At 54.1% G+C, this 15,097-nt stretch overlaps 1 protein-coding gene across 1 annotated transcript in view; it reads left to right on the top strand.

The window, feature by feature from the left end:
* The window catches only part of macf1a (microtubule actin crosslinking factor 1a), a 79,699-nt gene that overhangs the window by 54,149 nt on the left and 10,453 nt on the right, over positions 1 to 15,097 (top strand). Inside the window, exons 51-79 of the mRNA XM_084696236.1 lie at positions 2,391 to 2,552; positions 2,856 to 3,026; positions 3,616 to 3,782; positions 4,291 to 4,450; positions 4,853 to 5,179; positions 5,400 to 5,484; positions 5,631 to 5,857; positions 5,974 to 6,180; positions 6,384 to 6,611; positions 6,742 to 6,960; positions 7,217 to 7,420; positions 8,909 to 9,134; positions 9,584 to 9,810; positions 10,015 to 10,137; positions 10,308 to 10,409; positions 10,640 to 10,741; positions 10,832 to 11,005; positions 11,200 to 11,355; positions 11,503 to 11,700; positions 11,845 to 11,973; positions 12,084 to 12,266; positions 12,419 to 12,574; positions 12,750 to 12,956; positions 13,153 to 13,272; positions 13,428 to 13,597; positions 13,818 to 13,977; positions 14,078 to 14,272; positions 14,426 to 14,698; positions 14,821 to 15,009. Of these exons, the coding sequence (XP_084552362.1) occupies positions 2,391 to 2,552; positions 2,856 to 3,026; positions 3,616 to 3,782; positions 4,291 to 4,450; positions 4,853 to 5,179; positions 5,400 to 5,484; positions 5,631 to 5,857; positions 5,974 to 6,180; positions 6,384 to 6,611; positions 6,742 to 6,960; positions 7,217 to 7,420; positions 8,909 to 9,134; positions 9,584 to 9,810; positions 10,015 to 10,137; positions 10,308 to 10,409; positions 10,640 to 10,741; positions 10,832 to 11,005; positions 11,200 to 11,355; positions 11,503 to 11,700; positions 11,845 to 11,973; positions 12,084 to 12,266; positions 12,419 to 12,574; positions 12,750 to 12,956; positions 13,153 to 13,272; positions 13,428 to 13,597; positions 13,818 to 13,977; positions 14,078 to 14,272; positions 14,426 to 14,698; positions 14,821 to 15,009 (5,247 nt within the window). The remainder of the gene's footprint in view (positions 1 to 2,390; positions 2,553 to 2,855; positions 3,027 to 3,615; positions 3,783 to 4,290; positions 4,451 to 4,852; positions 5,180 to 5,399; positions 5,485 to 5,630; positions 5,858 to 5,973; positions 6,181 to 6,383; positions 6,612 to 6,741; positions 6,961 to 7,216; positions 7,421 to 8,908; positions 9,135 to 9,583; positions 9,811 to 10,014; positions 10,138 to 10,307; positions 10,410 to 10,639; positions 10,742 to 10,831; positions 11,006 to 11,199; positions 11,356 to 11,502; positions 11,701 to 11,844; positions 11,974 to 12,083; positions 12,267 to 12,418; positions 12,575 to 12,749; positions 12,957 to 13,152; positions 13,273 to 13,427; positions 13,598 to 13,817; positions 13,978 to 14,077; positions 14,273 to 14,425; positions 14,699 to 14,820; positions 15,010 to 15,097) is intronic.

Genomic DNA, 15,097 nt, shown 5'->3' with positions numbered 1-15,097 from the left:
AGACAGACAGACAGACAGACAGACAGACAGAGACAAGGCAGGGTGCAGGTGAGCAGAGGGGATTGATTGAAGTGATAATGTCATAGAAAGACTGCAGGAAAGAGAAAAACAAAGGGATGGAAATGGAGGAGAGAAGAGAGAAGCCGTTGGCAGACAGAGAAAGCGGCAGAGAGAGAAACAAATGAAATGCCCTGAATGCAAACATTTGCATGATATTTGTTTTTGTCTTGTTGGTTTTCAAACACAATCCCTGGACATGAATATCTATTAACACTCCATGGCTGATACAGGCAAGTTCAGTCCAAGGCTAACCCTTGCGAAACAACCCAATGCTGTAGCATCCAGGTCAGGACTGAAATAAACTCTCCCTCCCTCCTCTCCCCCCTCCTTCCAAGTTCCATTAAAAAGGGAAACTAGGGGAGGCAGACAGGAAGGAGGGGAGTGGGAGAGGAAGAGATGGAGGGACGAGGGCGGAGGCAGGAAGAGAGGGAGGTGGGTGAGGCAGCGAGGTGGGTGAGGCAGCGAGGTGGGTGAAGCAGCGAGGTGGGTGAGGCAGCATGGTGGGTGAGGCAGCGAGGTGGGTGAGGATTAGAAGTTGCACAAGAGTGGACCCAGCTGTGTGATGGTCCTGAGCATTGGGAGAGGCATGTCACAGAGATTGGATGGACATTTGAGTTGTGTTCTGTCCCCCTCGGGACAGCAGGACATGTCATGGGGTATAGCTTTCTCTTTCTTTCTCTTTTTCTTTCTTTCTGTCTCTCTCTCTCTCTTTCTGTCTTCATCCCTCTTTGTCTCTCTCTCTTTTTGTCCTCTACACTGGAGATAATGCCAAAAGGCCAAGGTTGGTTTGTTGCTGGGCCCCAAACAACAGAGCAATGAAGGAAAAGAGCAGGAGGAGGGGGAGAGGTTCAGTGTGGAGGGAGGGGGGAGCTTATGGGGCGTAGGGGGGAGCGAGGAAAAGGTGGGAGAAAGGGGGAAGGGAGGGAGGGAGTTGTGCAGTAGAGTGCGGCGGAGATAGGAAGGATGGTGTTGGCTGTATGGTGAGGAGAGAAAGGGAAAGAGAGAGAGAGTTTGAGAGAGAGAGGTGGAAAGGAATGAGAAACATCCCAGTTATTTTCCAGAGCTCTGGTTTAGTAGAGTCAAGCGCCCTGAGCTGGCCAGGAGGAGGGAGGGGGGAGTTAGGGGGGAGGAGGGAGAGGGGAGAAGGGAGAAGGGAGGGGGGAGAGAGAGATGGAGAGAAAAAGGAGTAATGTGTGTTATTTTGGCATCATCACACATTGTATGTATGCTTCTAAGCACACACTCAGCTCATTCCCAGACTCTACACACACACACACACACACACACACAAGCGCACCCACACACATACTTAGACTCCAGGATAGGAATAGGGTGGAGCAGGTCACGGCTGCAGCTCATTGTTATTGAGGCCACAGACTTCCTGTTAGAAGCAGAAATGACGCCCAGTGCTTCAACGCAGCTGTGACTAAACTGATCACACGCACAGACACACACACACACACACCAGTTTCTTTTCCATTCATTCATACCTGAACAACCACAATTTCACCCCTAATTTAATTTAGATCATCTAAATCCAATAAACACTTTGTAGGTGAAATCTGACTCTTTCTCTAATTGATCAGTTTTTCTGTTTTACGACACACACAAGTGATTGTGTTCTGGTGTGTTTTTCTGGCCAAGGCTGGGTTTGTATGTGTGCAAATGTGTGTGTGTGTGTGTGTGTGTGCGTGCGTGGGCCCAAGCAGAGGCTGTGTGTGGTCACAGAGTGGTTTGGCTGCAGCACCACTGTGAACCACTATGGCTAATTCCACCCTTCTCTCGTCTCTATGGAGAATAGAGACATTCCAGCGTTACAGTGCGCTTTAGAAAAGACAACTGTATTGTAGTCGTCAATGGGAGAGAGACTGCTATTGTAGGTTTCTATAGAAGTGTGTTGTGTTCCTGTGTTTTATGGGGGAGTAGTCATGTTGTGTTTGGTTCCAGTCTCTCATCCAGCCAAGCTACGAGCTTGTTTTCTTTATTGTCGATCTATTGTGATCATACAGTGCCTCTAGGCTTTGATTGTGGAGTGTGTGTGTGTGTGTGTGTGTGTGTGTGTGTGGTGTGGGTATGTGTGAGAGAAAGAGGCAGAGTGAGAGAGATGTGGCCAGACAGGCGAGGGGTGTGTATACTGTATGTGCGTGTGTGTAGGTGTGTATGTGTGTCTGTCGACTCAGCCTTTTTCAGCCAGCCCCTTACTCTCTTTTGGCTCGCTAATCCTCATAATCCTCTCTCCCCCTCCGCCTTTTTTTATACTCCCTCCTCCCTTCCACTGTCTCCCCTCCCCCCCCCCTCCCTCCCTGCTCCCCCTCCTCCCCCCTCCCCAGGCGGTGGAGAGGGAGCAGGTGGAGTGCATCCAGCCCCGCCTGCAGCACGTCAACGCCGTGGGTCAGGGTCTCATCCAGTCTGCGGCCAAACACACGGACACACAGGCCCTGGAGCACGACCTGGACGCCACCAACCTGCGCTGGAACTCCCTCAACAAGAGGGTGAGACGGAGAAAGCCTGCTTGTGTGTGTGTGTGTGTGTGTGTGAATGACTAAATGTGTGTGTGTGAATGACTAAATGTGTGTGTGTGTGTGTGAATGACTAAATGTGTGTGTGTGTGTGAATGACTAAATGTGTGTGTGTGTGTGTGTGAATGACTACATGTGTGTGTGTGTGTGTGTGTGTGTGAATGACTACATGTGTGTGTGTGTGTGTGTGTGTGTGTGTGTGTGTGTGTGTGTGTGTGTGTGAATGACTACATGTGTGTGTGCCCCTCTTGTTGACATTTGTTTTTCTCACCTCAGGTGGCGGAGAGGATCGCCCAGCTGCAGGAGGCCCTGTTGCATTGTGGGAAGTTCCAGGACGCTCTGGAGCCTTTGCTGAGCTGGCTCAGTGACACGGAGGAGCTGGTGGCCAATCAGAAGCCCCCGTCCGCAGAGTACCGCGTGGTCAAGGCCCAGATTCAGGAACAGAAGGTAGGAGAACGAGGCAGGAAGACGTGATGATCGAGGCATGGAGACAGGACAGAGGATGAGATGAATAGAAAAGTGGATTGAGAATGAATAATGTATTGTCCAAACCGTTGGCACACAATGTTTAACACACACACACACACACACAGTTTAAAGGCCTCGACTGTCTGTCTGACCGTTTGTTTGGAGGGCACACCAATGATAGATTGCGGTCATTTCAAAGTAACACACAATAACCAGCTCCGACTGTTTATACAGCACACACTTCCTGTGTTTGTGAGCCCGTGAGGCCGACATGTTTACATCCTGGGGTGAGAGGAAGGGACAGGGTCAGAGCGGAGAGGAAACCACTGATAGGTGGGGATTCTGGGGGTGCGTTCCACATCTTTGAACAGTTCTGAGTTGTTGGATTGGCGAGGAAACAATGTGATATGAAGAGATTAAACACCTCCAGTATGACATAGAAGTTGTACGAAACAACAGTATTTGTAGTTTTGAACTGTATTAGATAACTTGTTATGAATGTATCGCGGGTGTTGTTGAATATGTAATAGATGGAGTGATTGAAGGTGTCTCTTCTGTGTTGCTGCAGCTGCTCCAGAGGCTGCTGGATGATCGTCGTGGCACCGTGGAGATGATCCAGGCAGAAGGCGAGCGCATCGCCGCCACGGCCGACACCTCGGACCAGGACAAGATCCAGAACCACCTTCACAGCCTCAGGGAGAGATGGGGAATGCTGCTGGACAAGGCCAGCGGCAGGTAACACTCACACACACACACACACATTAACACGCTTAGACTGTACATACACAGAGAAGCACCCCGGTCCCCTACACACTTGAAGCATATGCACACACACATCTGCACACTAAAACACACATCCACACGTACATATAAACACGCATATACACAAATGCATAGCAGACACTTGATACATCCACACTGCACTCCTCCCCACTTCAACTCGAGTCACGTCTGCATAAGCAACCACACAGCAGGAGATGTATCTCATAACAATACTTGATCAGTTTATATCAAACCAATCCGTTTACATCTTATAAACTGATTTAAACCCACACTCCCAGTCAGATACATTCATAGGGACATACTGTTCACATACCAACCAAAACACGCACATACTTCAGAGTCATGCATGCAATATATCTTTTGTGTCCCTCCCTCCCTCTCTCTCTCTCTCTCTCTCTCTCTCTCTCTGACTCTCTCTCTCTCTCTCTTTGACTCTCTGTCTCTCCCCCCCCCCCCCCAGGCAGCGTCAGCTGGAGGAGCTGCAGGTCCTGGCCCTCCAGTTCCACGAGGCTCTGGAGCCCCTGGGGGAGTGGCTGAGCGCCACAGAGAGACGCCTGAGCAGCGCTGAGCCTATGGGCACCCAGACCTCCAAGATCACCCAGCAGATCGCCCGTCACAAGGTACACCCCACCCCCCTCCGCCTCCGGCAGCAACACGCTCTCTAAAGAGGGTTTTCCTTATTGAATCTTATTGGTAAGTGTGAAGGTGTCTTGAGGACTTGAGAGAGATAGACGATCTGTACCCTCGAAACCCCCCCTCCACCTCGGGCCCCCCCCACCCCCACCAACCCTCTCATTTCATCTCGTGCTGTCATGTTATGATTTTCGTCACGTCATGATTTTCGTGTTGAAGCCTTTGTTGCTGTTGATTTGGTTGACGTTCTGTCATGTTTTGCATTCACGAGGATTTATGATTTCTGCATGCTCACGTCATCACCTTTTCATTTCTGTTTGTATCCTTCCATGTATTCTACCCATCCCACCTTTTTTTGATAACCCCCCTCCCCCATCACCACCTCCCAGACCCTCCACGAGGCCGTCTCAGCTCGAGGGGTGGAAGTGGAGCACCTCGAGGCCCTCAGCCAATCCCTGCTCCCCCTTAGCTGTGCGGCCGACCGCGCGTGGCTGGGGGAGCGCGTGGGGACGGTGCACACGGGCCACGCGGAGCTCAACGACTGGTGTGTCCGGAGGGCGGGGATGCTGGAGCAGGCACTGGCCAATGCTCAGCTTTTTGGGGAGGAGGAGGTGGAGGTGTTGAACTGGCTGGCAGAGGTGGGCCAGAGGCTTGGCCAGGTGTCTGTCCAGAACTACCAGCCCACACTGCTGGCTAAGCAGCATAAACACGTACTGGTACGACATACACACACACACACACACGGACGAACACACATGTACTTACGTACATGCACACAATGCACTGGTATGACACACACTCACATGTATTCAGACCTGTGTGGTTCTCATTCTGTTCCCTCCCTCCCTCCCTCCCTCCCTCCCTCCCTCCCTCCCTCCCTCCCTCCCTCCCTCCCTCCCTCCCTCCCTCCCTCCCTCCCTCCCTCCCTCCCTCCAGTCTCTGAATGAGGAGATCGTAAGCAGGAAGAAGACAGTTGACCAGGCCATCAAGAACGGACAGGCCCTCCTCAAGCAGACCACAGGTGACCTTTGACCCTCTCACTTATACTACTGGAATTTCCTAGTATCAGTACTAGCAATAAGAATTAAATCATCAATCAGTACGAAAGCATAATTCAAATGGGATATGATCGATAAGTCCGTCGTGTGTGTGTGTGTGTGTGTTCAGGCGAGGAGGTGCTGCTGATTCAGGAGAAGCTGGACGGCATCAAGTCTCGCTACGCTGAGATGACAGCGGGCAGCAGCAAGGCGCTCCGCACTCTGGAACAAGCCCTGCAGCTCGCCACGCGCTTCGCCGCCGCCCACGAGGACATCAGCCAATGGCTGGACTCCGTGGAGACGGAGCTCAATGACATGGAGCCCGACGCCGCACCAGCCTATCAGGACAGGCAGAAGGTGGGGCAGCGGGCGGGGATTAAGATTTAGATCACATTATGTGAAGCATGGTTTCTAGTGCTCAGCTCTACTGTACGTGGAGATAACAGCAGCCATGTCTGTCTGTCTTTTGCCAGGAGCTGAAGAACGTGTCAGCGGAGAAGCGCTTGGTGCTGGACACGGTGAACGAGATGGGCAGTGCCCTGCTGGACCTGGTGCCCTGGCGCGCCCGTGAGGGCTTGGACAAGCTGGTGGCCGACGCTAACCAGCGCTACCGCCAGGCGGACGAGACTATCACCCAGAGGGTGCAGCTGGTGCAGGCTGCTATCCAGAGGTCACAGCAGGTACTGCAGCCTTCCACACGGCCTGTATTCAAACAGTTTTCACTCACTATGTTTTTTTCCCTAAAGGAGAACAGTCCGACGATTCTAAAATGATGAATGATAGGAGTATTACATAAGATATATAAGTCCTGATATCAACCTTGCTAATGCTATTTCACTCCCTCGGACTCCTTCCCCTCTCTCGCTCCCGGTGTCTCTCCCAGTATGAGGAGGGTGTGGACGCGGAGCTGGCCTGGGTGGGAGAGACGGAGCGTAAGCTGGCCTCCCTGGGGCCCCTGAGCCTGGAGCCCGACGTGACCGTGGCCCAGCTCCAGGTCCAGAGGGCCTTCAACATCGACATCATCCGACACAAAGACACGGTGGACCAGCTCCTCAACACCAGAGAGGACATCCTAGACACCTGCAGCGACACGCAGAGAGATGCCCTCAAGGTGAGGGAGGGAGGGAGGCTTTGATATCAAACCGAAAGAGATGGAGACTTTTGAATAGGTCACGTCGACAGAGTTAGAGGAAGAGGGATGGAAACGTTTCTGACGATGCCTTGCCGCCCTCATCCTCCAGGTGAAGACGGACTCCCTGAGCTCTCGCTACGAGGCAGTGAGCCAGAACCACAGCGAGCGCTTCTCCGCCCTGGAGCAGGCTCAGGTCCTGGTAGCCCGCTTCTGGGAGACCCAGGAGGAGCTGGAGCCCTGGCTGGGGGAGACGGAGAGCCTCATCTCCCAGCTGCCCCCGCCCGCCATCGACACGGACGCCCTCCGCCTCCAGCAGGACCAGATGAGGGTGAGGGGATGGAGGAGGGGTGGAGAGAGAGGGAAAGAGGGATGACCGGAAGGAGGACCCCGGAGATAGATAGAAATGCATGTGGACACAGACAAGACCGAGTCAATTAGAGGATTGGTAGCTTATTCAAACATGAATGCTGCTGTGTTATATCTGTGGCCTCAAATCTTAAACGGGGTCCTAGAATGTATTCTCTTTTCTCCTTTCCCCCCCTCCTCCACCCTTCACTCGTTTTCTCCACCCCCTCCCTCCCCAGCTCCTGAGAGAGTCCATAGCGGAGCACAAGCCCCACATAGACAAGCTGCTGAAGATCGGCCCCCAGCTCGCCGAGCTGAGCGCCCAGCAGGGGGCCACGGTGAGGCAGCGCTACTCTCAGGCCGAGAAACGCTACCTCGCCATCAAGGAGGAGGTCAAGGGTCGCGCCACCACCCTGGACGAGGCCGTGTCCCAGTCTGCACAGGTACAACTCTGCCTCTGGACTCCTGCTAGTGTGTGTTGGCTTGTGTCTGCTGACTGCTGCCTCCTGAACACACACACACACACGCGCGCGCTGAGATGTGAGGTCACTAACATCTAACCAAGCACCAACTGATAACTACATATTTTAATTTTGATGTTATTTATTGATATTCCATATGAAATGTATGCAGTTAATCATAAGGTATGACCATTGTAATTCGATGGCGAAAGTCGTCCTATCATCATATCTCTCTTTCATGACGTCCACGCTTTTAGAAACATCCATAGCTTCTAGCTTGATGCTCATCATTTCATGAACACTGTCACAGGATCACTGGTTGCTTTTGTATTGTAAGCTGATAGTGTTTCTGCTTGCCAGCTTGTATGCATGTCAGTGATCTAACACATTTTGTTGTTTCTCCACCATCCCCCCATCCCTAACTGGTCACCTGTTGTATCTTCCATCTGCATCCCACACTCTCTACCTCCCTACCTCCACCCTCTACCTCCACCCTCTCTCACTCTCTACCTCCACCCCTCCATCCTCTACCTCCACCCTCTCTCACTCTCTACCTCCACCCCTCCATCCTCTACCTCCACCCTCTCTCACTCTCTACCTCCACCCCTCCATCCTAAACCACCCCATCTCCACCCCCCCCCCCCTTTCTCCATCCTCATGATGCCTTATATCCCTCTTCCCCCCACCATTCCTACCCTCGTTTCCGCCCCTCCTTCCATCCTTCCCTCCATCCCGTCATCCCTCCCTGGTTTGCTCCATCCCTCCATCCCTTCCCTCATTGTGGATGTGCTGTGTGTGTTGACCCTCCATTCACTCCATCGCCACCGCACACTGCAATCACCCAGCTGGTAGAGGTAAGACCACTTACTGACCACAACTTGACCACAAGCTCTAACACCAACCTGACTATAACCTGACCACAAGCCGTCAGAAACCTTCTTTCAACCCTACTTGACCCCAACCTGTCAGTCAAAGCTTGCAGTAGAGCCTCTTCCTATTGTACCTTCCCTTGAACTACGTTTCTAGACTTAACCTGTTCTCGTTCCTTGGCTCGCCGGCGAGCCAGAAACGCTGCGCCCCCTCCCTCAGTGAGAACGCACTCAATTTTAAACAGCCCCAAAATAAGTGTCTGTCAAAGTCTCTTATCGTTCCCCTAGCACTCTGCCTATTTGGAGAATGTCCTGATATGTGTTCCTTCTCTCCATCCATGTTCTACCTATGTTCTAAATCTAGCCTGTTGCTCCCTATGTCCCAAAACCCTGGATAACAATGTGAGAGTTTTCAAATGCAGAGAGGCCACGGAAAGGTCTAAACATCGAAGGTCTTCAGGTTCACTGATCTTTTCCAAAACTCTCCCAGATCTCTCCCGGATCTCTGCATTAACGCCCTCTCACAGTGTCAACCCCTCCCCCCTGTGCTATGAACCCCGTCATGCTCCTCTCTCTAACTCCTCCCCCCTGCTCCCCCCAGTTCCACGACAAGATGGACCCCCTGCTGGAAACCCTGGAGGGGGCGGTGCAGCGTCTGCGGCAGCCCCCGCCGGTGGCAGCCGAGGTGGACAAGATCCGGGAGCAGCTGGCGGAGCACCGTGCGTCAGGGCTGGAGCTGGACAAGCTGCTGCCCTCCTTCTCTGCCCTGTGTGCCCGCGGCGAGGAGCTCATCAGCAGGGCCGCCCACGACGACCCCGCCGCGCAGGGTACACACACGCACACACACACTCGTAATTCACACACAGTCGTTGGCACGTGGTCCTCCTCTTCTACTCATAGAAGTATTTTTCGAGGAGATCAAAAAAACAAAGATTAGGATTCAGCCACGTTTGTCAGGATCCTGCCACATGGCAAAAAAAAAGACACACACGCTATTGTCTGTTTTTTCGGGCTGTTGGAGTTGCCCCCCTCCTCCCAGGGCTCCACTTAACATCTCTGAAAGGCTGCTGTGTGCTAGCTTAGTGGGTGGGGTCTGGTGGGCAGGATAAGGACCCTCCCTGTTCCTTCTGCAGGGGGCTGGGCTTTAGATTGACTCCCCTGAGAGGGACGGGACCACGGACATGGACTGTTTGTCCTGAGTCTGAACAGTCACCCCCCTGAACTGGCAATCTTGATGTCCTCTCTAACCCCCCTCCTCTTCCCCCCCCCCCCATAGCCGTGCGGTCCCGCCTCCTGCGTCTGCGGTCTCTGTGGGACGAGATCCGCCAGCGTGCTGAGGAACGCGAGGGCAAACTGACGGACGTGCTGGACCTATCCGGAAAGTTCTGGGCCGACATGGCGGCGCTTCTGAGCACGCTCCGTGACTCCCAGGACATCGTGAAGGAGCTGGAGGACCCTGGTGTGGACCCCTCGCTCATCAAACAACAGATCGAAGCTGCGGAGGTGAGGAGGAGGAGAAACGAGAGAGAGAGAGAAAGAGGAGGGGGTGTAAAAGAGAAGTGAGAATGGTGCAGTTGTACTTTATGTCTACGACAAAAGTGTTGATCGTTTTTTTATCCGTACAGTCGAAGGTGGTTTGGATCTTGGCCTTTAAGAATGTTATTCCTATGCAACTCAGTACTAACGTGTGTGTGTGTGTGTGTCCAGGCGATCAAGGCAGAGACGGATGGTCTGAGGGAGGAGCTGGAGTTTGTCCGCACCCTGGGGGCCGACCTGATCTTTGCCTGCGGCGAGACGGAGAAACCGGAAGTGAAGAAGACCATAGACGAGGTGAGAACTCACAACGCAGGTTCAAAAATCCAACGAAAAGCTCTATTTACTGTACACACTTGCTCATTGTTTGAATATTTTCAATGTATCCTCACCCTTCATTCTCTTCCACCCTTTCCCTCTCTCGACCCCTTCTCCTTACCTCCCCTGTTTGTCCCTCCCTCCCTCAGATGAACGCAGCGTGGGAAGGCCTTGACAGGACGTGGAGGGAGAGGATGGAGAGGCTGGAGGAGGCCATGACGGCCTCGGTGCAGTACCAGGATGCACTGCAGGTCAGCATCCCAGCATGCTTCACTCTCCCAGGGTGTCCCAGAATGATCGATGAGATCAGAAAGGAGGCTTAACCATCAGCTTGTGTGGAAACAAGTCTTCACTAACCCCAGTCGATACAAGATAGGAAAGGGCTTTTTGAAAAAAGGAACATAAACCAGATCAATGAGAAAACATGTAACAGAGTGAACCATAGTGCTCTGTAAGGGAATGGTTGTTGTGTTTTCTGCAGGGCATGTTCGACTACCTCGACAATGCCGTGATCAAGCTGTGTGACATGCCAACTGTGGGCACTGACCTGGGGACCGTCAAACAGCAGATAGAAGAGCTCAAGGTTGGTCCCAGGAGTGCCAGGTTTTCTCCCTAGTCTCTCCGGTAATGCCTATTGCCACCTGACTAACTCCTCTGTCGCCTGGTTGAGCAGCACTACAAGGTGGAGGTGTACCAGCAGCAGATCGACATGGAGAAGCTGAGCCACCAGGGGGAGCTCCTCCTGAAGAAGGTGTCTGACCAGACGGACCGGGACATGATCCAGGAGCCCCTGACGGAGCTGCGTCACCTCTGGGACAACCTGGGGGACAAGATCACCCAGCGCCAGGTCAGCCTGCCACCCACACACACCCACGCGTTTAGGATGCTAGCCATATTAGCAATGTTTGAAAGGAGTGTTTGTGATGATGTAAGGGGCAGCTGGAGTCATGTTATGTGAGATAATGGCAAAGCAACTGACCCCCCACCTCTCTCTGTCTGTCTGTCTCTCTCTCTCTGTCTCTCTCTCTCTTTTCCCTGCAGCACAAGCTAGAGGGTGCCCTCCTGGCCCTGGGCCAGTTCCAGCACGCCCTCGCAGAGCTGGTGTCCTGGCTAAGCCACACCCACGCCACCCTGGACACCCAGAGGCCCATCAACTCTGACCCCAAGGCCATCGAGATTGAGCTGGCCAAACACCATGTACGAACACCCTCCAATCATCCCTCCATCCCTTCTCCCCCTCTCTCACCCCCCTGCCCCCCCTCATCCTCCCCCACCACACTGCTTTCCATCAGCCACCATTAGGTTGCCAGATTTGCTCACTCTCTCCCCCCTGTTCCTACCCAGGTGCTGAGGAACGACGTGCTGTCCCACCGCTCCACGGTGGAGACGGTGAACGGCGCCGGCACCGAGCTGCTGGAGTCGAGCCCCGGGGACGAGGCCAGCCACCTGAGGGACCAGCTGGAAGAGCTGAGCCGCAGCTGGGAGGGCCTGCTACTCAAGACCCAGGACCGGCAGAAACTCCTGGAGGCCGCACTGCACCAGGTAGGCGCCCCGGGGATACACGAGGGAGGGGGGGGGGGGGGGATGCACATGCGGAGCCATGAAAAGACAAAAATGTAGCTCAAACACTTGGATGTACGAGACAAAAAAAGACATGCATCCCTCCACACCTTGTACCGCTTCCAGGCAGAGGGTTTCCATGGCGAGCTGGAGGACTTTCTGCTGTGGCTGAGGAGGACGGACAGCCAGCTGTCTGCTGCCAAGCCCACGGGGGGCCTCCCAGAGACGGCCCGCGAGCAGCTCCAGCAGCACATGGTAACACACACACTCACTGCTACGCTAGTAAAATACAGAACAAACAACAAAACAAATAGCAAATACAAATAGATGTTGAGTGTCTAACTTGGACCCCTGTCCTTCTCCAGGAGGTGCAGTCCCAGCTGAACCAGCGGGCTGAGCAGTACCACCATCTCCTGGACCAGGGAGAGTCCATGCTGCTGGCCCGCGGGGGGGATGAGGCCAACCCCGGCACCTCCCAGACCCAGCAGAACCTGGCCCTGCTTCAGAACAAGTGGGCCAGCCTCAACACCAAGATGGACGACCGCAGGGTAAGAACTCTGGCAACAGCTTACATGAAGGATCATTTGTTGATTTATGATTTGCCGTCATTTAAAGCAGATCATTGAGAACACTAGGTGCTGTACTGCCTGTTTGTGGAATATGGGTTTGTTTTACGGTACTGGCATCCCCCTGTTTCCAGGCTAAGTTGGATGAGGCGGTATCCTTGGCAACCGGGTTCCAGTCTTCACTGCAGGACACCATCAACTGGCTGACAGGCGCAGAGCAGACCCTCAACATGGCCCAGCCCCCCAGCCTCATCCTGGATACCGTGGTCTTCCAGATAGACGAGCACAAGGTAGGCATGGACAGGCTTCAACATGGGAGCAGTGAGATATCGGAGCCAACCATATACCAAGAAATACCACATTTGAATTTGAGATTGACATGAATTGTATCAAACTTAATGGATGATCTCTCTTCTCCCCATGCCCACCTTCCACACACACTCACACACACACTCACACTCACAGGTGTTTGTGAATGAAGTGAACACTCACCGGGAGCAGGTGCTGGCCCTGGAGAAGGCCGGCTCTCAGCTCCGCTTCGCCAGCCTCAAGCAGGACGTGGTTCTGATCAAGAACCTGCTGCTAAGCGTGCAGGCCCGCTGGGACAAGCTGGTCCAGCGCTCTCTGGACCGCGGGCGCCACCTGGACGAGGCCCGCAAGAGGGCCAAGCAGGTACGCCAACGATTGAGATGAAAACATTTGGAAAAATGTTAATGATGGGGGTTTTCATTACTCAGCACGTCAATGCATCGGAGAATGCATTCCAGCCGTTAACTATTCTGTCGAAGTTCTAAACCCATCTTTATCCCCTCTCTCCTCTCTCTCTCTGTCTCTCTCTCTCCCTCCCCTTCCTCTTTCCTCTCTCTAGTTCCACGAGGCGTGGAGGAAGCTGACAGACTGGCTGGAGGAGGCTGAGAGTCGATTGGACTCTGAGCTGGAGATCTCCAACGAACCGGACAAGATCAAAGTACAGCTGGCCAAACACAAGGTAGTGTGCCCATCCTCCCATAGGTCCTTACTGCTGTTATCAACGTGCTGTGCTGAAAGAGGCCCACGGTGTCTGCATATTGCACGTACATATTTAATATAGCACTGTGAGGACTACAGGAGTGTTCTTGATGTCCCTCGTTCCTTCCCCTGCAGGAGTTCCAGAAGGCATTGGGCTCGAAGCAGCCCGTGTATGACACCACAGTGCGTTCTGGGAAGGCCATGCGGGACAAGGCCACGCTGCCGGACGACACCCAGAAAATGGACCACCTCCTGGGTGAAGTCCGGGACAAGTGGGACACCGTCTGTGGCAAGAGTGTGGAGAGGTGAGGGGGCGGGGTTTGGATAGAGCTTGGAAAGGGATCGTAGATAAGTATTTTCATTCTGTCTCGTGTGCTGCTGTGCTATAATGTTTTTTTTTTTGCCTTCTCCTTTTTGTCCTCTACCTCTTTTTGACCTCCACATGACCTTTTCTCTTCTCCTTCTCTCCAACCCTCATCCACACTTTCCGCCTCCCTCTCCTCTCTCTCCGTCTCCTCTCCCCAGACAACACAAACTGGAGGAGGCCCTCCTGTTCTCGGGCCAGTTTGCGGAGGCCCTGCAGGCGCTGGTGGACTGGCTGTACCGAGTGGAGCCCCAGCTCAGTGAGGACCAGCCCGTCCACGGTGACCTGGACCTGGTCTCCAACCTCATGGACTCCCACAAGGTACTGGAGCACACAGAGAGGGCCCAGGGAACGTCCACACGTCAGTTACTTTAGCCCTGTGAAAGCACCTTTAACACCCCCCTCCTCCGCCCCTCCCCAGGCGTTCCAGAAGGACCTGGGGAAGAGGACCAGCAGCGTTCAGGCTCTGAAACGCTCCGCTAGGGACCTCATGGACACGGGTCGGGATGACACGGCGTGGGTCAAAGTTCAAGTGCAGGAGCTGAGCAATCGCTGGGAGACGGTGTGCGCCCTTTCCGTCACCAAGCAGACCCGTCTGGAGCAGGCCCTGAAAAAGGTCAGTCAGGAAGTGTGAAAGAGGAAGTGGGAAACAGGAAGTGGAAAACAGGAAGTGGGGGGAAAAAATATGCAAAGAATCCTGAGGAGACCTCGATGAACGCTAAATTCTTCCCTCCCTCCTTCTCCCCCCTCCACATCTCCTCTCCTTCAGGCGGAGGATTTCCGTGCGGCGGTGCAGATGCTGCTGGAGTGGCTGTCTGAGGCGGAGCAGACCCTGCGTTTCCGCGGCGTCCTCCCCGAGGAGGCGGAGACCCTGCAGAAGCTGCTCCACACGCACCGAGACTTCATGGCCACGGTGGAGGAGAAGCGGGCGGACGTGAACCGGGCGGCGGGCATGGGCGAGGGCATCCTGACCATGTGCCACCCCGACTGCATCACCACCATCAAACACTGGATCACCATCATCAGGGCCCGCTTCGAGGAGGTGAGGGGGAAAGGGAGGAAGGGTGTGTGGGGGGGAGAGTGTGTAGAGGGAGGTCATATCCCTGCCAATCCCTAGGCTGTTAGCATGGTGTGTTCTGACTCTGTGGGTGTTGCCCTCTACAGGTGCTGACATGGGCCAAACAGCACGAGCAGCGCCTGGAGACGGCTCTCACCGAGCTGCTCAACAACGCCACGCTGCTGGAGGAGCTGTTGTCATGGCTACAGTGGGCGGAGACCACCCTGGTCCAGCGAGACACCGAGCCCCTCCCCCAGGACATCACCCAACTCAAAACTCACATCACCGAACACCAGGTGGGTGGAAGCTCCGGTTCTCCTGACCCTCATTGGATGAGCAGCAACGTTTCCTGTTGATGGGTCCCTCTGACCTCTGGCTGTGTGC

This window comes from Hypomesus nipponensis, chromosome 4 (genome assembly GCF_054491055.1).
Source record: "Hypomesus nipponensis isolate SF chromosome 4, ASM5449105v1, whole genome shotgun sequence".
NCBI classification, from domain to species: domain Eukaryota; kingdom Metazoa; phylum Chordata; class Actinopteri; order Osmeriformes; family Osmeridae; genus Hypomesus; species Hypomesus nipponensis.
This window is presented reverse-complemented; position numbering and strand designations above follow the sequence as displayed.